Raw genomic sequence first — 27,626 nt, forward strand, 5'->3', positions numbered from 1 at the left:
AAGGATAGAAGAGGTGTGAAGTGAGATTTGTGGATTGTGAAGCCAGAGGAATGAATATAGGTGGAGAGGGAGGGGTAAGGGGAGAAATGGGTGCAAGTCCAGGTGGGGCACTGGGAAATGTGAGGGCAAGGTGATGGTGAATATAGGCTATTTGTGCGTCAGTTACCTAAAATTGGAGAATTCAATGTTCAGACCTTTAGGCTGTCCAAGTTCTCTCTCTTCCAGCCCCCCCCCCCCCCCCACACCACACACACCCCACACCCAACACCCGACACCCCACACCCACACCCACACCCCTCACCACCCCCCCCCACACCCCCCCCCACCCACCCCCACACCACACCCCACACCCCACCCCACACACCCCACACCCCACACACCCCACACCCCACACCCACACCCACACCCCACACCACACCCCCCACACACACCCACACCCCCACACACCCCCCACACCCCACACACCCCACGCACACCCACACACCACCTACACACACCCCGCCCACCCCCCACACCCCCCACACCCCACACACCCCACACCCCACACACCCCCACACCCCACACCCCCACACCCCCCACACCCCACACCCCACACCCCCCACACACCCCACACACACCCCACACACCCCCCACACCCACACCCACACACCCCACACACCCCACACACACACCCCACACACCCCACACACACACACCCCACACACCCACACACCACACACCCCCCACACCCACCACACCCCAACCCCCACCCCACACCCCCCACACCCCACACCCCCACCCACACCCACACACCCCACACCCCCACACCCCACACCCCCCACACCCCCCACCCCCACACCCCCACACCCCACACACCCCACACCCCCCACCCCACACCCCACCCCCCACCCCCCACACCCACCCCACACCCCACACCCCACACCCCACACACCACACCCCCCACACCCCACACACCACACACCCCACACCCCACACACACACACCCCCACACCCCCCACACCCCCCACCCCACCCCCACACCCCCCACCCCCACCCCCCACACCACACACCCCCCACACCCCACACACCCCACACCCCACACACCCACACACCCCACACCCCACACCCCCACACCCCCCCAACACCCCACACACCACACACCCCCACCCACCCCACACCCCCACACACCCCCACCCCACACACCCGCACACCCACACACACGCCCACACACACCAAACCACAAACACCCACACACCCACACACACACACACCCCACACCCCACACACACGCCACACACACCACACACACCACACACACCACACACACCCCACACACCCCACACCCCACACCCCCACCCCCACCCCACACACCCCACACACCCCCCACACCCCACACACCCCACACCACACACACCCCACCCCACACCCCACACCCCACACCCCACCCCCCACACCCCCCCACCCGACACACCCCACACCCCACACACCCCACACCCGACACACCCCACACCCCACACACCCCCCACACACCACACCCCCTCACCCCCACCCACACCCACCACCCCACACCCCACACCCCACACCTGACACACCCCACACCCCACACCCGACACACCCCACACCCCACACCCGACACACCCCACACCCCCACACACACCCCACACACCCCACACCCCTCACCCCCACCCCACCCCCACCCCACACCCCACACCCCGACACACCCCACACCCCCACCCCCCACACCCCACACCCCACACACCCCACACCCCACACCCCACACACCCCCACACCCCACACACCCCACACCCCCTCACCCCACCCACACCCACACCCCCCACACCCCCCCCACCCCACACCCCACACCCCCCACACCACACCCCACACACCCCCACACCCCACCCCACACCCCCCACACCCCCACACACCCCACACACCCCACACACCCCACACCCCTCCCCCCCCCCCCACACCCCCACACCCACACACCCACACACACACACCCCCCCCACAAACACCCACACACCCCCACACCCCACACCCCACACCCCACACCGCACACCCCACACACCCCACACCCCACACCCCACACCGCACACCCCACACACCCCACACCCCACACCCCACACCCCCACACACCCCACACCCCACACCCCACACACCCCACACCCCACACACCCACACACCCACACACCCCACACCCACACCCCCACACCCCACACCCCACACACACACCACCCCACACCCCACACCCACACACCACCCCACACCCCACCCCACACCCCACACCCCACACCCCACACACACACACACCCCACACCCCACCCCCCACCCCACACCCCCCACCCCCACCACCCCACACCCCACCCCACACCCCCACCCCACACCACACACCACAATCAGTGTGAAGAAGGATCTTAACCCAAAACATTGCAGATGCATGTTCTCCAGAGAGACTGCCTGACCCGTTTAATTACTCTGGCACTTTGTATCTTTTGTTGTGCACCAGCATCTGCTGTTCCTTGTATCTCCTTAATATGAATGAGTAATTAGACATATGTTATATCACTAGGTAGAATAAATGCCTGCTTTCTTTATTACCACCTCAAGATACCAGACATGCTCCCAACCACACAGTCATAACAGCAATCATGATAATAGCAGGATTTAGCCACTTGGCATCTCAGGTTGCTCTGCCATTCCTAACAAGGGATTCCTAACCTGCCTGTGTTGTATGTTGCTTACATAGCAACAAATAACACCTTGTCGCTGCCCATTTTAGCTGTACAAATGATTCTAATCCCCCCTCACACAGACTCTCAATGGTTACTACTTTATGGTGGCTAATCCCTGTAATTTCTTGAATTAAGAATTAAGTTGCATAAAAGGAAGGTTGCTTCCTGATGCAGACCTTGACCTGAAACATCAATCATCCCTTTTCCACCACGGGTGCTGCCTGACCCCCTGAGTTCTTCCAACAGTTTGTTTTATTTTACTCTAGATTCCAGGCTCCACAGTTTCACGTCTCCTCTTGCTTACTTCTATATTTAACCTTAACATTATCCATTCCAGTATAATCGAAAGTGGATGATATTTTCACTGCTTTGAAGAATGGTGTAGTTTGCATGATGAGTTGAGAACCACAGTGATGCTTCAGTGATGTTATAGGAAAGATATTGTCAAGCTGGAAAGGGTTCAGAGAAGATTTACGACGATGTTGCCAGGACATGAGGGACTGAGCTATAGGGAGAGACTCGAGTAGGCTAGGACTTTATTCCTTGGAGCGCAGGAGGCTGACAGTTGATCTTATAGAGGTGCACAAAATCACAAGAGAAATGCATCAGGTAAATGCAATGTCTTTTGCCCAGAATAGGGGAATCAGAACGAAAGGACATAAATTTAAGATGAGGGGGGGGAAGATTTGATGGGATCCCAAGGGGTAACACATTTACACAAAGTGTGGTGGGTGTATGGAACAAGCTGCTGAAGGATGTAGTTGAGGCTGGTGTTATCGCAATGATTAAGAAACATTTAGACAGGTACATGGATGGGATAGGTTTGGGATTTTGGGTCAAAGGCAGGCAGGTGGGACTAGTGTAGATGCGGCATGTTGGTCGATGTGGGCAAGTTGGGCGGAAGGGCCTGTTTGCACATTGTATAATTCTATGACTATGACACAAAATGAGGAGTTGCTCTGTATTCTACACCAAAAGACTACAACGTTCTTGCTTTCATGCTTTCACTTCAGCATGAGCAGTACACATTTTTCTTCAGCATTCACAAAGGTCTCTTTACCACAACGTTGGTCTCAAGGACAGTGAGGTGTTATCTTGTGTGCAACGTAAACGGGTTGCTAACCATTTGCTTGAACACAAAAGGTCATGAAGTCATCATTGTTGAATGATGTACCACCATTGCCTGTGCTCACTAAAGCAAACGGCACAAAGATTGAATCAAACTTTGCAATGGTGGTAAAACTGACCATTTCTACAAAGGGGAATCCGCTACACACAAAAATCATCACCAGAATAAAGATCTTCAAAATCAGCACTAATGTTAACCATGGCCCCTTGGATAACTTTGTATTGGTTTATAGAGGTTTGACATGCTGGACACTCCAGATATTCATTGATTTTGTGGCCAATCAAACAATCCGTTCTTTTTCCCTTCACAACTGTTTTGCTTTAATAATTCCTTGGATGGCCATCACCAGCAATGTCCAAAATATGTCCCATTAGAGACAGCGGGATGACAATGTGATTAGCTTTTAATATAAGATCTGAAGTTGGTGCAATCCTATATTCACCGCAAACATTATGCAAAACTTGCAATGTAGATTGAACATTGCTGGAGGCTGCATCTTTTATGAGCTGTTTTCATTTAAGTGGCAATTGCTATTAAACCCGCGGATAGACCATCAACTTGCTTTGATGTAATTTCACATGCATTTAGTGTCGTTGCTTTAGGCACTGCATATGTGATCTCTACAAGATGAAGAGCTAATCAAAACTTGCGAAGAGTATTACCCTCACCTGAGATTACATACAACATTGTGCAAACATTTGGATTTGAAGATTACGTGAGATTAAAATGCTCCCAGAACTGGCAAAGATGTAATGTGACTGTAGGTGACACTTCCTTGTTGTATAAATGTTGGCAGCAGTGAAGGTTGCTGGAGGTTTGTTCAGTCATCACATTGACAGATGTACCTGACGTTTTGATTTGTGAGTACAAACGGTTACATACTCATGGTTATCTCCAGAAAACATGAAAAGGTTGTGGAAAATTAGGTGTTGGTATTCCTGTCTTAAACATGGTGCAGAGTTGTGTTCCATAACTCAAGACTATAAACTTCTTACTTCCATTATTTCACTTCAATGAACATTGCACTAACACCTAAGTGCAGCGATAAAAGCAGTGAATAACATACATAAACTCATCACAATTGTTGCTGAGCAGAAACAATGAACTGCAGACGATGGTTTTTGCAGAAAGACACAAAGTAACTCAATGGGTCAGGCAGCATCTCTGCAGAACATGGATGGGTGAAGTTTTGGGCCGGGACATTTCAATTGTTACTGACCTTTGCATTAGGTTCAATACGGCCATTTGGATTGCTGATCCCTAACATACTTGTATCCTGAACAATTAATTCTCACGATTGCTACAGTTTCCACGTGACTTATTATCTTTTTCACTCAGCAAAACATTCTGCTTTGGGAGGAGAATTGGCAATGAATCCCCCCTCTCTCTCCCACCATCCCTGCTGCTCCTCCCGCGTTGGTGTTCCATTCTTCTCCCTAATATAGAGGGAAGTGAAAACACGTGACCTATCCCAATACCCTGCCAGGACAAATCTTAACACCCTTACAGTAACGCAGCAGCCCATGTGGCAACAAGGATATCTCAGGGCTGCCAACATTGGGTGAGAGTTTGGAGTGAGAAATTGCAAGAGACCAAGCCCGAGGGAGCTTCGCAAGTCTTTTAACTTACACTTGAATGCAATATATATGCTTTAAATTGGATTGGAGCGTTTTTGAAAGGGGGGAGGCTGTGCGATCATTGATCACTGGCCTTGGGGGTACCCGGTGAGGGAGTGGAGCAACCGAGTGGGGAGAGGGTGTGGAAGAAGGGTGTCCCCCCCTCCAAGGGTAGGAACATTTTTGAAATTTGATGTATTAAAATCATGTTTTAGTGCACTGTAGAAGTATGATTTCAATGTATTTTGCATGAAGTATTTTTAAGAGGTAACTTTTTAAGGGGTAACTTTATCCACACAAAGGGTGATGGGTGTATGGAACAAGCTGCCAGAGGAGGTAGTTGAGGCAGGGACCATCCCAACATTTAAGAGAAAGTTAGACTGATACATGGATAGGACAGGTTTGGAGGTATGGACCAAAAGCAGGTGGCGTAGCTGGGACATGTTGGCGGGTGTGGGCAAGTTGCACCGAAGGGCCTGTTTTCACACTGTATCACTCTATGACTACATTATACCTCCACCATGCATGAATGCTTCAAAATCAAGTGATCGAGTTTTATTGCCATATACTCAAGCATAGAAACATAGAAAATAGGTGCAGGAATAGGCCATCGGCCCTTCGAGCCAGCACTGCCATTCAATATGATCATGGCTGTTCATCTAAAATCAGTGCCTCTTTCCTGTTTTTTTCCCATATCCCTTGATGTCATTAGCCCCAAGAACTAAATGTAATTCTCTCTTGAAAACATCCAGTGAATTGGCCTGCACTGCCTTTCACACTTCCACAGATTCACAACTCTCTGCGTGAAGAATGTTTGTCCTCCATCTCAGCCCTAACTGCCCCCCCTTTATTCTTAAACTGTGACCCATGGTTCTGAACGCCCCCAACATCGGGGACATTTTTCCTGCAGTTACAGTAAGTGAAAATCTAGCAGGCAAGCAGGATGCTTTCTCCAACCACCCCATTTGAAGTCCACTATCTTCCACCGTTTCTACCCAGTGCTTGGTACTTCCAGCAGCCACTGGTTGTCCTCCAGGATGCACTCTCTCCTCTCAACCCCACTCTATCTGTCACCTCCATCTCTCTTTCCCCTCTCTCTCCTCTCTCCCTCCCTGTCTCTCCTCTCACCCCTCCTCTCCCCTCTCTCCCCCTCTCACTCTCTCCCCCCTCTCTCTCTCTCTCCCCCTCTCTCTCTCTCCCCCTCTCTCTCTCCCTCTCTCTCCCTCTCTCTATCTCCCCTCTCTCTCCCCTCTCTCTCTCTCCCCCCTCTCCCTCTCTCTCTCTCCCCCCTCTCTCTCTCCTCTCTCCCCCTCTCCTCCCCTCTCCCCCTCTCTACCCCCTCCCCCCCTCTCTCCCCTCTCTCTCCCTCTCTCTCTCTCTCTCTCTCTATTCTCTCCCTCTCTCCCCTCTCTCTCTCCCCTCTCTCCCCTCTCTCTCTCTCTCTCTCTTCCCCTCTCTCTCCCCCCTCTCCCCCCCCTCTCTCTCTCCTCTCTCTCTCCCCTTCCGCTTCTCCCCCTCCCCCCCCTCTCTCTCTTGTCTCTCTCTCCCTCTCTTTTCTCCCCCCCTCTCTCCCCTCTCTCTCCTCTCTCTCCTCTCTCTCTCTCTTCTCTCCCTCTCCCCTCTCTCTCTCTCCCCCCCCCTCTCTCTCTCCCTCTCCACTCTCTCTCTCCTCCTCTCTCTCCCCCCCATCTCCCTCCCACCTCATTCCCCCTTGCTCTCTCTCTCCCCTCTCTCTTTCTCCTCTGTCTCTATCTCCTGTTTCTCTTTGCCCCCCCCATCTCTCTCTCTTTCCCCCGTTTCTTTTTCCCCCTCTCTCCGTATTCCTCCTCTCACTTTTACCACCCTTCTCTTCCCCCTCTCTCCCCCCTCTCTCCAACCCTCTCCTACGTCTCCACCCCCTCTCTCTCTTCCCTCTTTCGTCCCTCTCACCCCTCTCTCTTCTCCCCTACCTCTTTCCCCCTCTCCCTCTTCTCTCTCTCCATTCACCCCCTCCCCCCTGTCTCTCCCTTCTCTCTCCCCACTGTCTCCGTCTCCTTCCCCTCTCACTCTCTCCACCTCCCTTTGAGAGTCTGTCCCTTCGGCACAGAGACTCTCGCGGCAGCGGCGCTTCCGACGCCTCCGACGGCCCGGGACACTCGCACTGCCCGGAGTGCTCCATGGTCGAAGCTGCAGCGAGTGACTCGCTAGCCGCGCAAATACTCATCAGCCCCACAAACTTACCAGCCCCGGCTCCCCGCATCTGTCCCTGCCCGCTGCTACCATCCCTCCCTCAGCCCCGGCTCTCCAACACATGCAGTTTATCCAAGTTTTGACATTTTTGTTGATCACAGAATTTCTCACCACAGAGCGTGAGAAATTTCTGATCAGCGTGAGGGCGTGAGAGTTTGCTTGAGGGCGTGATTTTCACGCTCAAAGCGTGAGAGTTGGCAGCCCTGATATCTATAGTTGACCAAGTCAATAGGAATATTGTAATGACAGTGAAACATTGTTGGTGAGCATTCCTGAAAGGTTGTAAAAAATATCCAGTGGAGACAGTTTGCTGCTTGGTGATCCCTTTGCTATACTTTGCAAGATGGTGTCTTCTTCTTGCGTGTGTTGCTGCATTCCACCCGTGAGGATGGCGTTCCTAAGATTCCCCGCAGTCTTAGCCAAAATAGAGGATATTAAGTTGCCTTGGAATTAGTGTCCGTGTGGAGGCTTGACTTAGATAGAGAGAGATTCAGCTCAGAAATAGGACCTTTGGCTTTCCGCTCTGTCCATGAAGCAGCCATTTCACTAAAAACACCTTAATCCCTCTCTATTCTTCCCCATTCTCATCAACACCCCCTAGATTCTACTAGTCATCAACATATTAGGGGCAATGTAGAGGTGACATAGGGATGGGGAAGGACATTGGAGAGGAAACCCATGTGGTCATGAGAACATATAAATCCCAGCACTGGAGGTAAGGTTCGGACCTGTTGGCTGGAGTTGTGAGGCACCAGCTCTACCAGCAGGGGCACTGCAATCTCTATAAAGTGGTGGCATAATCCTTGAGTCATGGTACCTTGTCAGTGTTCATGTTACAGGGATTGTCTAAGCTGCACTACTCCGGTTGTCTATGCTCAGGACCTCCGTGGTCTGGGTCTTGGATGCTCACATCTTGGCCTGGATCATTCTGGTCTGATAATCAGGCTACACGGGGAACCTCACAACATGCAGCTTTCCAGGTCCAGTGACTCTGGGGCTGTTGGTGCCTGGATCATTGGTAGTGCAGCTCAGCTGCTGATGCAAGTAGTGGGGACTTACCAGGACACTGAGCTCTGTAGAGAGCTTAACATCACCAGGGAGGCCCTGCAGGATCAAGCCCAGATAGGCTAAACCTAAGCCCATGACAATCAGTCTGAAGAAGGGTCACAGCCTGAAACGTCACCCATCCATGTTCTTAAGAGATGCTGCCTGACCCACTGAGTTACTCTAGCATGTTGTATCTTTGTAAACCAGCAACTACTACTCATTATATCTCCTAAACCTAAGACCATGTACTAATCTTCCATCAATAAAGGGAGGCTGGAGGACACACGCATGAGAAAGGTTTGGTGAGGTTCTGAGGGGTGACCTTCTTCACCATCTGCGTTACTGGGGGAAGTTAGAGAGAGAAAAATATGAACGTTAAACCAGAGTTTTAGGAAATGCACATGGAGAACAAACTTGAGCCAATGTTGCAGCTGAATGACTTACAGCAGAATTCCTGCATCATTATTTTTTGGATTAAAAAATAAAAAGGAACCTTGCCTTTTAAAATAAACTCTCAATATTCAAAACAATCCGATCATATTTCTAAAAACAGATGAATCCTATCTATTCCTCTCATGGTTTTATACATTAAATGACTACCGTCCTGTTGCACTGACAGTAGTCATCATGAAGTGCTTCGAGCGACTAGTCACAACTCACATCTGCTCCTCTCTCCCTGACACCTTGGACTTTCTTCAGTTTGCGTATAGACCAAGCAGAGCCACGGAGGATGCTATCACCATGGAAACTCACACTGCGCTCACCCACCTGGACAAAGGGAATACATATGTGAGAATGCTCTTCATAGACTACAGTTCGGCATTCAACACTATCATTCCCTCAAAACTCGTCCCTATGCTCCTAGATCTTGGACTGAAAGCCTCCATCTGCGGCTGGATATTCGACTTCCCGACGGGCAGGCCCCAGGCGGTGAGAATTGGCAGCCACACCATTCCTCACTGATCCTCAACACAGGCGCACCACAGGGCTGTGTGCTCAGTCCTCTCCTGTACTCCCTGTTCATGCACGACTGTACTGCTAAGCACAGCTCCAACATAATCTTAAAGTTTACTGACGACATGACCATCCTGGGCCTCATCACAGACAATAATGAGACGGCCTATAGAGAGGAGATAAAGGCACTAAACAGCTGGTGCCAGGAAAATAACCTCTCTCTCAATGTCAGCAAAACTAAAGAGATGATCGTGGACTACAGGAGACAGCAGGGGAGTGGACACCTCCCCATCCACATCGGTGATGCTGAGGTTGAAAGGGTCAGCAGCTTCAGGTTCCTCGGTGTGCACATCACTGAGGACTTCTCTTGGACACTGCACACGGACACAATAACTAAGAAAGCCCCGCCAGCGGCTCTTTTTCCTGAGAAGACTGAGTGAGTTTGGCATGAGCGCTAGCATCCTCACAAACATCTACAGTTGCACCATCGAGAGTCTGCTGACGGGCTGCATCACAGTCTGGTACGGGAACTGTTCTGCCCACAGCCGCAAATCACCACAGAGAATGGTGAAGGCAGCACGGCACATCACTGGCAACTGTCTCCTGGCCATTCAGGACATTTTCCACAGGCGGTGTCTGCGGAAGGCACACAGCATCATCAAGGACCACAGCCACCCAGCATCCTTGTTACCGTTACCGTCAGGCAGGCGATACAGGAGCATGGCTGCACGTACCACCAGACTTAAGAACAGTTTTTACCATCATGCCATCGGGTGTCTGAACTCATAAACACGTCATATATGTTGATTATTTTATTGATTATTGTCTTTTACTTACCAATGTCACTTTTATCTTTTTTAATCTTAATTTTATCCTTGTAATATCATTGTTGAGGTGACCTGTTGTCTTGTCAAACACATTTCATTGTATTGTTGACCCTGTGTTACCCTACATATGACCAATAAAACAGAACTGAACTGAACATAAGATCACCCCTCATCCTCCTGCACTAAGAAATATTGTAGCTTTCCCAAACTCCCTATAGTTCAGGCTCTTGCATCTTGGCAACATCCTCATGATTCTTCTCCGCACCCTTCATGTTGGAGCTTTCCTATAACTGGGTGACCAAAATTGAACACAATGTTCCAAATACGGCCTCACCAACGTCTTGTACATCTGTAATATAACGTCCCAACTTCTATCCTCAAAACTTAGACTGAGGAAGGCCAATGTACTAAAGGTTCTTTATAATAATAATAATACTAATACACTTTATTGTCATTGTAAATACATACACCAACATGTCAGGCCCATTGCCTGAGCAGAACTCCAACGTATCCAGATAAATAAATAATGACAATGAAAACAGCAAAAACGGCAAGAAAATGCCATCGTCAGGATGTGCAATATTCCACAGTACAGTGTTATAGCAGTACACAATATTGTCTATGGGGGCTGTGTATCAGTGCAGAGTTCAGAGTGGTGATGGCCTTGGGGTAGCAACTGTTTGTTAATCTTGTGTTGTGTGATTTGATGGACCTGTAACGCTTTCCTGCCCGGCAGAAGGGCAAAAAAGTGATGTGCGGGATGAGATGAGTCCTTTAGGATGTGTGATGCCTTCCGCAGGCAACGAGAGCTATAGATCTCTTCCAGGGCAGGCAGATTTACTACCCTATCTACCCATGACAACACTTTCACCTGCCCAGCTGATTATGATCCTGCTATCATTCTTGATAACCATCTTCACTCTCTACTGTGCCACCTAATTTAATGTTATCTGTAAACAGTAACCATGTCATACATTCTCATCCAAATCATTGATCTAAGCTACAAACAGCAATGTGCCCAGCATACTGAGGCAAGCCACTTGGCATAGGCCTCCAATCCAAAAAGCAATCATCCACCACCATCCTCTTTGTTCCATAAAGTCAATTCTGTATCCAGTCAATTGCTTTTCTGGCTCCCATGAGATCTAACATCCCACAGCAGCCTACCATGCAAAATCTTATCAATGTCCTTGCTGAGGTCCATATAATGTCTATGGCCTTGTCCTCATCAACCTTTTTGGTTATTTCCTTAAAAATCTCACTAAAATGTATAAGACATGATCTGCCATGTACAAAACCATGCTGAGTATCTCTCAACAGCTTCTGTCTATCCAAGTGCATATATATCTAATAACCTTCGGAAACTTGCCTACCACAGATGTTAGGCCCACTGGTCTATAGTTCCCAGCTTATCCTTGCAACTCTTCTTAAATAGAGGCACAACATTAATCACCCTCCCTTCTATTGACTCCTTTTATACCTCACCCTTCCTCGGCAGGGCCAGAAGCATAATCAAGGAAGAGTCACACCCTGGCCACTCTCTCTTCTTCCCTCTCCCTTCAGGCAAAAGGTATGGAAGTGTGAAAACGCACACCTCCAGATTCAGCTGTTAACAGGCAACTGATTCATCCTACCACAACCAGAGAGCGGTGCTGAACTATGTACCTCTTTGGTGACCCTCGGTCTATCCTTGATCGAACTTTGCTGGCTTTCCCTTGAACTAAATGGTATTCCCGTATCATGTATCTGTACTCTGCAAATGGATCGATTGTAACTATGTATTGTCTTTCCGCTGACTGGATAGCATGCAACAACATGTTTTCACTGTACCTCGGTGCACGTGACAATTAACTAAACTGAATGTCACACCGCACCTGTGTGTGGAACAATGTTTCATGAATCCCAGCTAGGGCCCCTGCCATTTCTCCTCTGGCTTTCCACGTGGTCCTCGGATATATCTGATCAGGCAAGGACAGGTTGGCATTGGCACAATGTCCATATGTACATTTCCCACAATGGATTTGTGCTCACACTGTTCATACTTGGGATGAGTGTAAAATAAATGATGGGGTAGGGAAAGTCATGTTTAAAATTCATGAGCTTCCTTAACTGAATTCTAATAGTCTTCTAATTATCAGATTTGCATACAGACTAAAAAGAAGCTGAGGATTTAGGTACTTGCTGAATCTGTAATTACATAAAACAATCTTTCCACACATACATGAATTAACAATGAGTTCCTGGAACAATCCATTTGAACTTCAGAGGATTTGACCTCATATCACCTTGTGGGTTGAGAACTGTGGAAGATGTTTGGGGAATTTCTGAGTAAAGGGCCTGTCCCACTTTCCCGAGTTACTCACGAATTCTCCCGAGTTTTCCCCTTGATTCAAACTCGGAGAATGTCCGTAGCCAGTCCGTAGGAGGCCATAGGAGTCCATAGATATACCGTAGCGACTCGTAATGCCAGCTGTAGGTACTCGGGGCGTCAGGTAAATCGGGATGTTTTTTCCAGCATGACAAAAAAAGTCAACGAGTAAAAAGATAGTCGGGAGGTGGAGTTCGTAGATCACAAAAATCTTGATTTTTTTTTAAGGTCCTTTCAAATCGGCAGAGAACTCGGGAAAGTGGGACAGGGCCTTAACTATGCTTGGAAAATTGGAAACATTTCCCTCCGCTTTTATGGTTTGAACTTCCTTGAATTAGTAACTGTTATAGTCAGAAAATCCACATGCAAATCAGTTTAGACCTTTTAAGATGAGAAAACAATTCTGCTTGGTCTAATGATTTTTGTATCTATCTGATACCCAGTTAGTTCCACCTTGCCGAGTACTATTAGCGTTGCACTGCTATTGTCCATCTCATAGGAAGCTTCACTAGAGGACAGGGAGCCCAACAAGGCGAGGGACACTGGCGAGATACCCTTTTTTAGTTTAGTTTAGTTTAGAGACACAGCGTGAAAACAGGCCCTTTGGCCCAACAGATCCGCACCGATCCCAGTACATTAACACTATCCTACACACAAGGGACAATTTATAATTTTTACCAAAGCCAAATAACCTACCAACCTGTGCGACTTTGGAGTGTGGGAGGAAACCGGAGCACTTGGAGAAAACCTAGGTGGTACAAATATACAAACTCCATACAGTCAGGATCAAAGCCGGGATTTTAAGGCAGCAACTCTACCGCTGTGTCACCGTGCCGCCCCCTGTAGATACAGTAATTCAAGCACATTGTTGCAACACATGGAAAGCTCATCAATGCCTCTACTTTCTTAGAAGATTGAGGAGATTCAGTATGTTCACCAATACTCTCTTGAACTTTTACACTGACTGGTTGCAACACAACCTGGTTTAGCAACTTGAACACCGAATAATGCGGAAATTACAGAGAGCGGCTCACTGTCCATTCCTTCACTGGTAATGACTTCCGCAGCATCGAAGGGGTCTATAGGAGGCACTGTCTGAAAATGGCCGCTAATATTATTAAAAACTTACAACACAGCCCAAGCTCTGTTTGTTCTACCATTGGGAGGAAGATATAGGAACCTGTGAACTGTGACCACCATAACTTCCCAGCAACACTAACCTTAGCAACTATGAAGCTCTGCACACTGTGTATTAATTACTCTGTGTCTACAAATGTCTGGGTTTGCACTTTTATCCTTACCTAGTATTAAGGCTATTAATTTATAAATTTTTTGTGATAGTTATCGTTGTTTATTTTGTTTAAGGGCCTGTTCCTCTGCAGCAAATAGGAATTTCATTGTTGATTGTTGGTATATATGACAATTAAACACTCTTGATTCAGTTAAATCTGCTAGAGGAAGGAACTGGGGTGGAAGATTACACCCTTCACGTGGCCCACCCTGTTTCGACTAATGCAATCAACTCGGCGTGCACAAACGGAAGATGAAATAGAACAAGTTGTCCAACAAACTTTAGGCTGTGCACGCCACACGAAAGAAGAAGAGGAAGGAACTGCATGAAGGAAGCCCTTGAACTTTTGCAAAGAGAGATCTACTCAATCTGGGGGCAGGAATCTGATATAACTCCCCCCCCCCCTACTGTTGTGCGGGAACTTGGTGTAAATCCCTGTCCTTTGCTGGGACACCTGCAGCAAAGAATTCCCCACAGTCCAGAACAGAGTGGCTAGCAGTGAATATAGAGAAAAATGCTGGAGTAACAGCAGGACAGGCAGCATCTCTGGAGAGAAGGAATGGGTGATGTTTCGGGTTGAGACCCGTCTTCAGACTGGCAGTGAAGACTGGTATTGGGCAGGCTTTATTGTTAACATACGTCTAATTTATTAACTTAGAACGATAAAGTAACTGAAATTCACGTCCTGACAACAAATCTACTCTATCATGCAACAAATTGTGGATAATTTTCATCACAAGTTACAGCTTAATAAGACTTTCTTTACAGATTTTACCCATTACGTCAATTATGTTTTCTTATAAATAGGCTGAGATCACCTATATATTGTATAGAAATGTCTATGTGCCGATGTTCTCCGTGTAAGTTCCAGGAAAAATATACATGATGCATACAGATTTGTAATACTGCATTTGTATCAATGAAACTACTTCATAAAACTTCAGTGGATATTATAGTTTTGAAATCAATAATGGTGTCAAACCATATTTCTGCCTAAACATCACCGTAATGCAAAGTGTTTATTTAGTCCCAAAGTTACCATATTCTCCTTTGCAAAGGCAGTTGCTGCAACTACATGATGGTAAGATAATGGGGAAGGAATGCAGTACTTTGCTGATGCAGAGTAAGTGTTGGGCGGGGTGGGGTGAGTTGTGCAGCCACAATGTGGGGTTTTGCAGTGCAGTGAGGAAGTGGCTACTGCTGAGGACAGACAGCAGCTGCTCCATGTGTCAGCAGCCTGCCCACATCTTCATCACATAGAAAGAATATGAGATAGTCTCTCTCATCACATCACCTCCAGCGGATGTGGTGGAGGCTGCTGTCTCTCCCCTCTGTTTAGCTGCCCAGCTCTCTAGAGACTTGTTTCCGTGTGCTGTTCTTGGATATGTGGGAAGTTGAAGATGTTTTGTGTGTGTAGAAAGCGCTTCCTGTTGTTACAACTGATGCTCAGGGTGCATGAAATTGTTAGGAGGCTGGAGCAGGTCACGAGAGATGCATAAACACCTTTGATCACCTGCTTACCTGCAACAGCACAGTGTTGCGGAGTTTGTATGTGACTGGTATCGTGTAGGATACGAAACAGGGAGCAGAAAAAGAATTGCCTGGCTGTGTTGTAGTTCAATATGTTGCGGATTATGGTGTTACTCTGAGAAAGTGCAATGTAATGATGACTGTAAGCTGTTATGTTGACTGCTCATGGACAGGGAGCAGAACTAGATGAGGAACAGAGAGGTCACAAAGATTCAGCTAAATCTGGAAGAGGAAAGAATTGGAGAGAGGTGAGGTTCATACTTCCATAATGTTGGTGCGGGCATGATGGGCTGAATGGCCTTCTTTAAATCGCTTCATAAATCTAAGATTAAATATGAGAACTGCAAAGTGTTTCAATCTAGTTGCAAATTGCAAAGGGGCTTCTTTCTAAGTGCTTCCAGTGTGATGGGATTTTAATTAATTACAAAAATCTGGAATCATTAGTGGTAATAAGAGTTTGGAAGCCTTTAGCACAGGGTGATGATTGGCAAATAGTGATTAATTCAGATAAATGGTAAGTAATGTTGGATGTAAAATACATTAATTGTGAGTGCAAGATTAATGATCTTCCTTTAATGGATCTATTACAGCAGCAGATTAGCAGGGTGGGTTTAAAAATATGTTGAAATTAGTTTTCCCATTCGCATGGGGAATAAAGCAGAGTATTAGCTACACAGGGTTTAATACAGTAAAATTCCAAGGTGTACTCCAAAATGTAAGTGCTGGAAAACCCTAAGCATGGTAACATCTACAGAGCACCAGGAACCTCATCGGTGGGGACTTTATTCTGATCTAACAAAAAGATTTTTGGTGCTGACATTGTATATATCTTGATATTTGCATTTCATACGACTTATTTACACATCATGAAAAAATACACAAGGATTTCCCTCTTTGAAAACAAGCGTATGAATAATCTTCATATGTTAACTCAATCATTACAAGTTTAGCCTGTTTCTCAATTGGTTCGATCTCTTCAGTACTTGTATTGGGTTCTTGAACTGAAGAACTTTCATCTCTTGATTTAATTCAGTTTAGGTTCTTGAACTGAAGAACTTTCATCTCTTGATTTAATTCAGTTTAGAAATGTAGCCCCCCAAATCCATGCCGACCATCACTCACGCTAGTCCCTGTTATCTCACTTTCTCATCCACTCCTCAGCGATGTTGGTGGCTGCTATTTGCAGCAAAGAATTTCACTGTGCCTAGTCATGAGACAATAATGTATTCGATTCCACACTAGGGACAATTTTACAAAAGGCCAATTGACCTACAAACCGGCACAGCTGTGGGATGTGTGAGGAAACGGGAGCACCCGGAGGAAACCCATGTGGTCACATTGAGAACATGTAAACTCCACTCAAATGGTACCCAAGGTCAGAATCCAACCTGGATCTATGGTACTGTGAGGCAGTGGCACTGCCAGCTGTGACAACTGACTGCTTTTGTAAATTTCAATCGTACATTTCTTTATGAACATCACAATCAAGTTTTCACATCACTTCAGCATCTTCAAGCGCATCTCATGCTTTGATTATTTGGTCAATCATGGACACTTTGGCACACGCCACATGCTGGCGGCACAGTGGCGCAGCAGTAGAGTTGTTGCCTTAGAGCGCCAGAGACCTGTGTTCGATCCTGTACCATTGTAAATTGTCCCCAGTGTGTGTAGGATAGTGCTAGTGGGCCGAAGGGCCTCTTTCCGCACTGTATCTCTAAACTAAACTTTTTACTATCAGCAGTAATACATTTATTTTTCGACCACAGATTTAGGCAACTTCACTGAAGTCTCTTTGCTTTGCCTTATACCTGCTTACTGGGTGGGTATCTGTAACTCTATCATGCACATAATTGCTTTTCTTCACCTTGAAATATTGTCTTTTGATTCAGTCGAAATTCTTTAAGTGCACCAACTTCAATCCCATGTTGGCAGCTCTGATGGAGTAAAACCTGTAGTGGAATATGGCAGCGTATGGAACGTAAACCAACCATCCTGATGCCAGACAAACCTTCAAACATTTGCTGCTGCATGGCTTCGTTTAACAAATATAAATCTCTCAACTACCCTTTTGGAACCAGGATAATATGGTGAAGCATTAACTACTGGAAGCCATTAAATTACATGAAGATGTCAAGTAAATGCAATGTCCAGTGCTGGATGTTGAATCTGTTGTTGGACCATGCATAGCAAAAATCCACATCAACTCTTCAGTGCTCTGACCAGCTGAGTATGTCCAGATTTTCTGCCTTAATTTCAAATTTCCAGCATTTGTTCCCAAGCCCCAACATAAAAGGATGAGAGAAAGGGAGAAAATAATGTCAGTGCACTACTGGACTTGTTATTGGTAGACCGAGGAACAAGTTTAGGATATTTCACATCCGGCCCTTAGTTCTGCACTAGAAAGGGTTAGCGACCATTTTGTCGAACACTTGGCCTGAGTTCTACCAGGGCCTACCGGATCTCCCGGTCATTCACCATTTTAACTCCCCTTCCCATACTAACCTTTCCATCCTGGGCCTCCTCCATTGTTCGGATGAGGCCATATTTAAACTGGATGAACAGCACCTCATATCCCACTTGAGCAGCTTACAACCCAACGCTATGGACATTGAATTCTGAAATTATAGGTAACTACAAACCCCCCTCACCTTCTTTCCCCACCGCTTTCTTCCCCTCCTCCTCCTAACTCCCCTATGCCCAACCTGGATGTACCAATATCTCCCCTCCTCTTCTCCGTCCACCTGCATTCCTTCCTTTAACTTCACAATTTGTAACTCTTCAATCTTGTTGCCTCAAACCTTGGGCTCTGGGCTTTGTTCAGCAATCTGCCACCCCCCCCATCCCCTCCCCCCAACCACCACCATTTTCACCACCCCCCTCCACCCCCCTCCCCGGATCCCCCCCTCATTCCCCTCCCCTTCCCATACTAACCTTTCCCCCCACCCCCATTGTCCCCTCCTCCCCCTCCCATCAACCTGCATCCACATATCACCCACCCCTCCCCCCAACCTGCATCCACATATCACCTGCAAGGCTCCATCCTGTCCTTTCCCCTTACAGCTTTCTTTCCCTATCCCCCCCCCCCCCCCGCCTCCCATCAGTCTGGAGAAGGGTCCCAGCCCAAAATGTCACCATGTTCCCCAGAGATGCTGCATGACCCATCGAGTTACTCCAGCACTCTTTTTTTTGTAAACCAGCATCTGTGATTCTTTGTTCCGACAAGAATGACTTTAAGTTGCCTCTCAACTTAGCCATGAAAAGGATTACATACACAATACTAGTCAAATTGATTTATTCAAACATATTACTGAGAGCAAATTCACACACACTCTTCTACACGCACACAAAAAAAACTTTACTGGACAATAGAAATAAAATCACTGCTCAATGTATGTTTGTAAAACTCTATGCAGAATCACAAAGATGTCTACAAAACCAGAATTACTAATGAATGAAAATTGAGAACAATTTGTGATGATTTTAAACAATTACACATACTAGTTTTGCTCATCCATGGAAGAACCTAGTAATAGTGCAATGATGGCAGAATACCCGTCTCCAATACCAAAGAACATTGTGTCATTGCATAATAATCTCAATGGTATTTCACAGATTTGCTACGTTGAAAATAAAGGGCTTTACTGAATCCAGTGAAATGTAAGTGAAATGACACTGTATCTCAGTTACGTACCCAAAACCCTAATTTGTGCTGTTTCATTTTTTTCCAACAGTATAAATGCTGACGGCTTTTTGATGGTGAATGAAGTGATGGGTTGGAGCTGTGTTACAATAGCACTTGTAGAAGCCGGTTAAAGAACATCACAGCTCATGGAAATACACGGTGAATCTACCATGATGGTGATAGTTAACAGTTGGACTGGTGACACTTAGCTATGAAAAAAGATTTTGGAAAAACAAACTGAAAATATAATCTATTCCCCAGTGAAGCTGCTTCACTTCGCCCCATATTTTCCAATTCAAAACCATGTATGTTGTCTTAAAACTATGGAACATCATTGTCCTATCAAACAACTAAGTCCTGTTTGTAATAATGTAAAATTCTAATAATTTGTATCAATCATGATATTCACCATCCAATCACCATTGCATTTTAAAAAGGATTCAAAACATGTATAAAACTTCTTCTATACTTTGTGTAATTTTCTGGAAGTGTCAATTGATACGTAAAACAAATAAGTCCAGCGTTAGATTTATTCAATGCAGGTTCGTTGAAAGAGTTAGGATTATTAATTAAGTTGTGATGAAGCGGTTGCCCCTTGTCTGCATTCAGGAAGAAAATCTCTGATAAATCAAGAGTTTATGCTCTTGATATTAAAAAAAAATAATCTGTGATTGTAATTAAAATAGAGGAGCCAGAAGTAAGATCAGAGCAGCTAGCCTCCCAGAATCTAAACAAAAGCATAAACATATTAAACAAACATTGCCACAATTCTGCTGCAGAGAGTCCATCAAGATCAGTTTTAACAATGTGAAATAATTTAAAATTCAGTGTACGGCTTACTGTTCAACTTCAGGGATGTGCGACCAAAAAAATCAATTTACCACAGGAGTTGACGTTTGTTTTTGAGGACATGCAGAGTAAACAAAAAAAAAATCAGAGTCAATTTTCCTGCTGAATATGATGAATTACAGAGCATCGAAGCCCAGATACCTGGTAATGTGTTACTGCAGTTGTTCAATTTCATTTTTTAATAAAAATAACTCTATCCTAACCACATATAATTCAGTATTGGATTTAGTCCAGCAATCCTGTTTTAAGTATCTCCTGGCTGGTGAAGTGGAAATCTCGGATGGCTACAGGTAATCTGTCATTCTGTATGCTGCTATCAACCAAACAGCATATCGTTTCTGGAATGCAGTTGACCTCAGAGTTTCATGATGCAATACATCTTAGTTTTCCATGAATTATGAAATAATTGTTGATGGCGATGTTGAGGATACTACTCCTGGGTCATGGCAGTGTCCCTTTAGTCTTTCGATTAAGGCTAGACTACATGAGACACCTTTGTGATGAATTTTACACCCCATAGTTACACATATTGATAAAAGACAAAAATCTAGTAATCAAATGAAAGCCCTGGTAGGAAATTGCTGGCCTGAAGGTAATTGAGAAGCAATTATCTCCAAACATGAAGGCTGAGGGAATTATTTAACATTTGACTTCCCCTGATCTTCAATCAATATTTATCTTTTTATACATCTTCTTGTAAAGGTTTGAAATTATGATTAAAAACGAGTAAAGAAGAACGGGGGACGGAGCAGAAGATGAGCTGTGGCTGAAAGATGGAATGCATGTGATGTCAAGGCAGTAGTTTTGATCTACCACAGGCACATATACACCAGAAATTCACCCATAGACACAAAATGTTGCAGTAACTCAGCGGGTCAGGCAGCACCTCCGGAGGTCAGAACCCTTCTCCAGACTGGAAAAGGGGAGGGGCAGGAAGACTGGAGGCGAGAACGGACCAGAATAAATCCTGGCTGGCAACAGATCTCGTCAGGAAGGGTGGAGGTCACCGTCACTGGCCCTGGTTTGTTCTGCTCCTTTCTTGTCTCCAGTTTTTCCTCCCCCCCCCCCCCTCCACCTCTATCTTTCAGTCTGAAGAAGCGCTCCAACTCTAAATATCACCCATTTCTTTTCTCCAGAGATGCTGCCTGACCTGCTGAGTTACTCAGTTCCTTCCTACACAGAAATTCATCCTTAATGCAAGATGCTACACATGCAGTGTAGTAATGACAGGTCTTTGCCCTCTGCCTCTAAAGTACACGTCATTTAAGTTATTTGTAGGGAAAGCTTACTGAAGTTGTTTGAAAGAACTTCGAACAGCAGGGTATTAACAGAATGATGGCTGATCTATGAGGGTATTAGTGACAGGGAAAGCTTGGACAGACTTGGATCGTTTTCTCTCGAATGCCCCAGGTTTCTGGGAGACCTGATGGAGGTATATAAACTAAAGGAGAGGCACAGATATTGTAGACTGCTACAATCATTTCCCTAGGGTGGAATATAACAAATACTAGAGAGCATCGTTTTAAGGTGAGAGGAGCGAAATGTGAAGGAGATGTGTGGGATAAATATTTTTCCACAGAGTGCTGAGTGCCTGCAAAACACTGCTGGGGGCGGTGGAAGCAGACACATTAGTGGAATTTAATGGATTTTTGGATTAATTTATAGATATGCAGGAAATGGTGGGATTTGGGTTATGTGCAGGTAAGGTCAGTGATGGTCTTGGCAGCATGTTCGGCACAGTCATGGTGGGCTGAACGGCCTGTTCTTGTACTGTACTGTTGTATGTTCTAACTTCAGAGACAGACTATTTAGCTGTTGCTGCATTTAATGCTGTCCACGCTACTGACCGTGTGTGTATATCTAGGCCAGACATTCCGATCTATTTGTGTAGGAAGGAATTGCAGATGCTGGTTTAAATCGAAGATAAGACACAAAATGCTGGAGCAACTCAGCGGGACAAGAAGCATCTCCGGAGAGAAGAAATGGGTGAGGTTTTGGGTTGAGACCCTTCTTCAGACTAGAATTAGGGGAAAGGCCTGACTCTAGTCTGAAGAAGGGTCTCGACCCAAAACATCACCCATTCTTTCTCTCCAGAGATGCTGCCTGTCCTGCTGAGTTACTCCAGCTTTTTGTGTCTCTCTGTCTATTCCAATCTATATCTATACATTCTATAAAGCAGTTTGTCTTCTGACAATACTTCACTCATCTTCAGACCCACTAAACAGATTTGTGTTTATGTAAATACCTATTAATCACAGACCTTTACCAATGTGCGTAGCATCTAGGAGTCAATAAGTAGATTTGTAAACAGTGAAAACTTCAATAGACAATAGGTGCAGGAGGAGGCCATTGGGCCCTTCGAGCCAGCACCGCCATTCAATGTGATCATGGCTGATCATAGAAACATAGAAAATAGGTGCAGGAGGAGGCCATTCGGCCCTTCGAGCCAGCACCGAGATCATCCCCAATCAGTACCCCGTTCCTGCCTTCTCCCCATATCCCCTGACTCTGCTATCTTTAGCCCTCTCTAGCTCTCTCTTGAAAGTTTCCAGAGAGCCGGCCTCCATTGCCCTATGAGGCAGAGAATTCCACAGACTTCAGGGGAGAAGAAATAGACAGTAACCAAGGTCAAGGATTTACAAGGAAAAACGTGTCAGAATCAAGCACAAAATAAGTTTCTCAAAGTGAATGTAAAAACCCGACAGATTACAACATAAATTTGTATAATTTAGTAATGTAAATCAATGGACAAGTGTATAACCTTTAGAAACACTAGTTATGTTCTATTGTCTATGGTCTTGCATTCTGGAGTGTAAATGCTTCCAACCTAAGCACACTTTAATCTCTCTGCAAATCATTTGAGGACTACATCAACTTCCAACACAGACTACCTTGTAGTTGATCCCATGTCAAAGTGGTGATCATCTGGAGTAAGTTACCAGCGGAATGATAGAGGCAAATACAACTATGTTAAAAGGCATGTAGACAGATACTTAGTGCTGGAGTAACCCAGTAGGTCAAACAGCATCTCTGGAGAACATGAATAGGTGACATTTTGAGTTTGAAGAAGGGTCCTGATCCAAATTGTGTTTTGATCTTAGATTACAAAGCACCTGTTAAATGCTGCAATGACCTGCTGAGTTACTCCAACACTTTGTTCCTTTTTTTGTAAACCAGCATCTGCAGTTCCTTATTTCTACTTTGGACAGATGCTTACATACTCCATAGGCGTACTGGTTTGTAAGCTAATTGGCTTGTTAAAATTGTGTGTAGGATAGTGCTAGTGTGTGGGGATCGCTGGTTGGTCAAAGGGCCTGTTTCTGCGCTGTATCTTTCAACTAACGAAAATAGGAAATGCATACAGGGATATGTGCCTAATGTAGCCACATGTGATTAGTAGAGATATCATGATCGTCCCGGATGTGGAGAGATGAAAGGGCCCATTTCTGTGCTGCCCAACTCTGTAGTTTTGCATTTCAAAAGTAACCTAACAGGCCCCTTACAATCTGATATCATAACACAAGAAAAACGGAACCAATAAACTCCAATATTTACCTAATGCGTCTTCAACTATGGCAACAGTTGGATATTGATGATCACAGGGAGCCAATGAATCATAGCAATTAGTGGCTGTCAGTTAGTCCATAACAGATCCATATGTGATGAGTACTCCGGTGGAACGGTTAGAAAAACTGCGCTAAAATTAATTTATTTTATTTAAGTGGCACAGTCCATTTTTAAAATAATCATTTGCATGGTTATGGTCCAATGTTGGACAATTGAACCTCTGGTGCGTGAGCAGGTTTAACCATGTTTTATGGAATTAAATAACATTGATTTTGGTTGGCGTAAAAAATCTTGGAGCTTCCTTGTAAGGGTAAACCACACTCAATGGTTCCTCATTACTTTCACCTACTAGATACTTCACGTGTGGGATACAACAGTTGTATTTATGGCTGATGATAACATTTTGAAGAAAATTGCGTGTGTTGGGTTTGAATGCATTCAGTCCACGCTCTCAATCTATAACTTATAAAGTACAGTATAGTAGAAAATGAGGCAAAGGAGGTACATCTTGAAAAAGTTAACTGTAATAGTGCAGCATATCTAACATTAATGAACCACAACTGCATTTAATATCCAAATATTTTAACAGCTGCTCATCTCATTAAAAAACAAGTAAACAATTCCTTATTCAAAAGATATCATGAATAAACATCTTCATTTGCAAAGTTACCTTGAAAACATCAATGATCACATTATTTGTGGAATATATTACATGTCAAGGCATTCTTTGAATCAAAGTACAAATACTTGTACAAAATATACATAATTTGTCACCAGTTATTTACACTTAATAAAGGCCATTGATCCCCTTCCCTAAGGTGAGGCAAAGCTCAACTGGGTCCATTTGAAGAGGAATTGTAAAATCATTTATAAAGAACAAATTAACTTAAATTCGCCCTCCTGCAAGTCCCCTACCAATCCTCTCCATTCTTAGACTCAGATACTGAGTTGGGGACATCCCTAGTTGTGGGTTATTCCTTTTCAGGTAAAACGAAGACAGGACACACAACCTGACATGTTGTACTCCTTCCATCACATTGCAAACCTGTACCACAATGTGCAAATCTTCCATTTTGGGGATGACCACAGAGAGTTTAACTCTTGATCATCTTATTGGAAAAGATTAGATGTGATCTAATGGTTATTTGATCTGAACATGACTGTCACCATTCTTGCTCAAAAACTTCAATTTTTTTAGCTTTTCAGTTTGTCTGCCAGATTCATTGTGCTTATTCATTTTTGATGCAGAAAAAAAAAAATTCTTGTAAAATGCTCATGTGAGCTTTGAAGTTCAATTATCATGCTTTCCGGCCCTGTCTATTCGCCCAGTCACACTCTCTCACTACCCATCACATACGTGAAGGGCTAAAAGGTGGAGGATAGGAGATAGTTGCCTACTAAACATCATGATAATTAAACCTCTGAACAGATTTCATAATTCTGGGCTGACATATTTCAACATCAGCTTAGAATACAAAATCTCGCACTTTTTTCAAAACATCTATCATTTGTGCTGCATGCCACACCAGGAACTAAGCAATTGACTCGTGATTCCGGCTAGCTGGCTGGCAGTGTCGTTCATGTCATTTTCGTGTGGTCTATTGGAATAACGCTCATGATTTATTGAAAGATTATGTACATCTGAAAAATTGCCAAACCACTAATTATTTAGCTCTTTTCGGTATTCCTGAACTGATGCACTCTAATGTGATCTTCCTGGACAGGGACAAGGGGAAGGGATCTGAATCTGCATAAAGGCTTTCTCCGAATCACCGTCTACTCAACAACTCTGAGGGCTGGAGATGCATTCAGAAATTGATGAGGCTGCACAGTGCAACAAGCTCTCAAAGTTCGCTAGGCAGACCCGGTCACGAACAAGCGACTGCTTTACGAGGTGTACACACAGAACAATAACCCAAGGCAGGTCACTGAGGAGAGGACAGCCAAAGACAATAGAGGGGTATAATTCAAGTACTTTGTCATAGTGAGGTGGCTTGCTTTGCCCAAATACTAATACTACGAATAATAAGCCAGTCGCTTTGGCTTTCTGTCACAAATATCCGTACACATTCTACGGTGAAGTTTATAATGTTACCTACATCTTTTTGGTCAAACTGTCCATATTGAAACTCCTTTAGTTTAACATATTCTATGCAATCTTTCCCCTTTTGTGTCAATTTTGGATTCTTTCCAACTTCAACGATCCCAGAATGAAGAACATCACCATGTCTATCTTCTGAGCCAGTGACAACGTGGATTCTGGTGATGTTCATCGGCTTCATGAACACAATGGTGAAGAAATCCCCAGTGCTGGGTGATTTCCCCCAGAAGTACTCGTCACTATTACTGTAGGCTTTGCTGGGGTCATAGTTTTCAAAAACTTTGAGGTTAGTGGAGATTGTTGCTGGCGGGTTGTCAGGAACATCAAAGAAGTCTTCTTCAAAGTCATCGTCCTTTAACCTATTTTCCGTACCTCTGAAAGATGAATAGTATCCGATGTGTTGGAACAAGGAAGGCTTAAAACGAATGACATTTTTTTGTGTGAGAAGGTTTCGGAAATGGCTTAGTAGCCAGTCACATGGCATCTCTTGGTAAAACATCAGAAGGAAGTGGGCCAGTCTAGGAAGGTCAGTGGAATGGTAAAGTTTTCCAATGTAGCCCAGCTTGGAAAATTCCAAGGTCACCCAGTAGGAGCCCTCCTTTGAAGCAAGGACTTTCTTAATTGCAGTTAGGAAAGAGTGGGAACATTGAACATCATCTTCCAGCATTATGTAATAATCTGATAAATTTGCACAAAAGTTGAGCAGGAAAGCATAGTCAACATTTTGTTTTGACCTGAATGTCACACGATCAGCAGGGTCATTATAATTTCTTTTCAGGCCTGTTAGCAGTGGGTAGTACTGTTCAGGGGCATGAATGATGATCAAGTGGCCAGAGATTATGTGGTGGGCAAATTTTGTAGAGATGTCCTGCACCACTTGCGTATTCCACAGCATGTCAAAGTCAGCCATGTGGACAACCACCACCATCTCAGTGAGCTCTTCATTAGTAGACTGCTTGAAGATGGACTTCAGTGTCTCAAGAAGGTAATTTCCTCGCTTCCGTTTCACAGAAGACAATCCCACTGTGATGTATTCTGCAAGTGGTGTAGAGACAGAAACAAGTTTGAACAATTGTGAAGAAATATGAAGAAGACCAACTGTTTCCATTCTATTTACCAACTGTGTTAGTTTTATGTAGTAAGTGACACTGTACAGTATCTAAAGCTGAGCTTGGACTGATGTTCCGATGTTTTGTTGTGCACACAACTTCAATTAAAACCATTTACATGCTTTGTTCATTGGCTTTCCCCCCCCCCAATATTTTCCAAAGTTGGTTTCCATCATCAGCAGGAACAGGCCATTCAGTTTTAGGATAACATGAAAAGATGTTTTGATAACATGGACTAAATACTCACCTTTATTCCAGGCTTACAATCTACATTAAATCGATATTGAAATATAAACAGGTTATCCCTGGATTACTAATGACTTTGTGCATATTCTCCCATGCATTTTAAAGCATGTTTCAAGCTACTAATGATAATAATAATAAAATGTTTCATGGTATTCATTAAAAAGTCAATACAGTATATATATTCCACTATGTGAAATATGGGTCATGCCCGAGTGGTTATTGAATGAAATGAAAGACATATAGCAAGTCTATGTACAGTGATGAAACATGGGTTGGTAAAGAAAGTGGGCGTTTCTGACCTCGAGAAATCAGTTTACTAACAATTCCCAGGAACGGAACATTTATGTAGCCCCAGTACTGCCTGTACTGT

General features: G+C 45.2%; 2 protein-coding genes across 4 annotated transcripts in view; one reads left to right on the forward strand and one right to left on the reverse strand.

Moving 5' to 3' along the window:
* Positions 1–8,816, forward strand: part of LOC129708528 (tetraspanin-18-like) — a 126,399-nt gene extending 117,583 nt beyond the window's left edge. Inside the window, exon 11 of the mRNA XM_055654331.1 lies at positions 8,565–8,816. Coding sequence (XP_055510306.1) covers positions 8,565–8,816 — 252 coding nt within the window. The remainder of the gene's footprint in view (positions 1–8,564) is intronic.
* Positions 8,817–18,977: 10,161 nt separating this feature from the next.
* Positions 18,978–27,626, reverse strand: part of LOC129708636 (alpha-1,3-mannosyl-glycoprotein 4-beta-N-acetylglucosaminyltransferase C-like) — a 150,344-nt gene continuing 141,695 nt past the window's right edge. For all 3 annotated transcript variants that reach the window (XM_055654516.1, XM_055654515.1, XM_055654514.1), the window contains exon 4: positions 18,978–26,936. In XM_055654516.1, coding sequence (XP_055510491.1) covers positions 25,780–26,936 — 1,157 coding nt within the window. In that variant the 3' untranslated portion in view covers positions 18,978–25,779. The remainder of the gene's footprint in view (positions 26,937–27,626) is intronic.

This window comes from Leucoraja erinacea, chromosome 24 (assembly GCF_028641065.1).
Source record: "Leucoraja erinacea ecotype New England chromosome 24, Leri_hhj_1, whole genome shotgun sequence".
NCBI lineage: Eukaryota > Metazoa > Chordata > Chondrichthyes > Rajiformes > Rajidae > Leucoraja > Leucoraja erinaceus.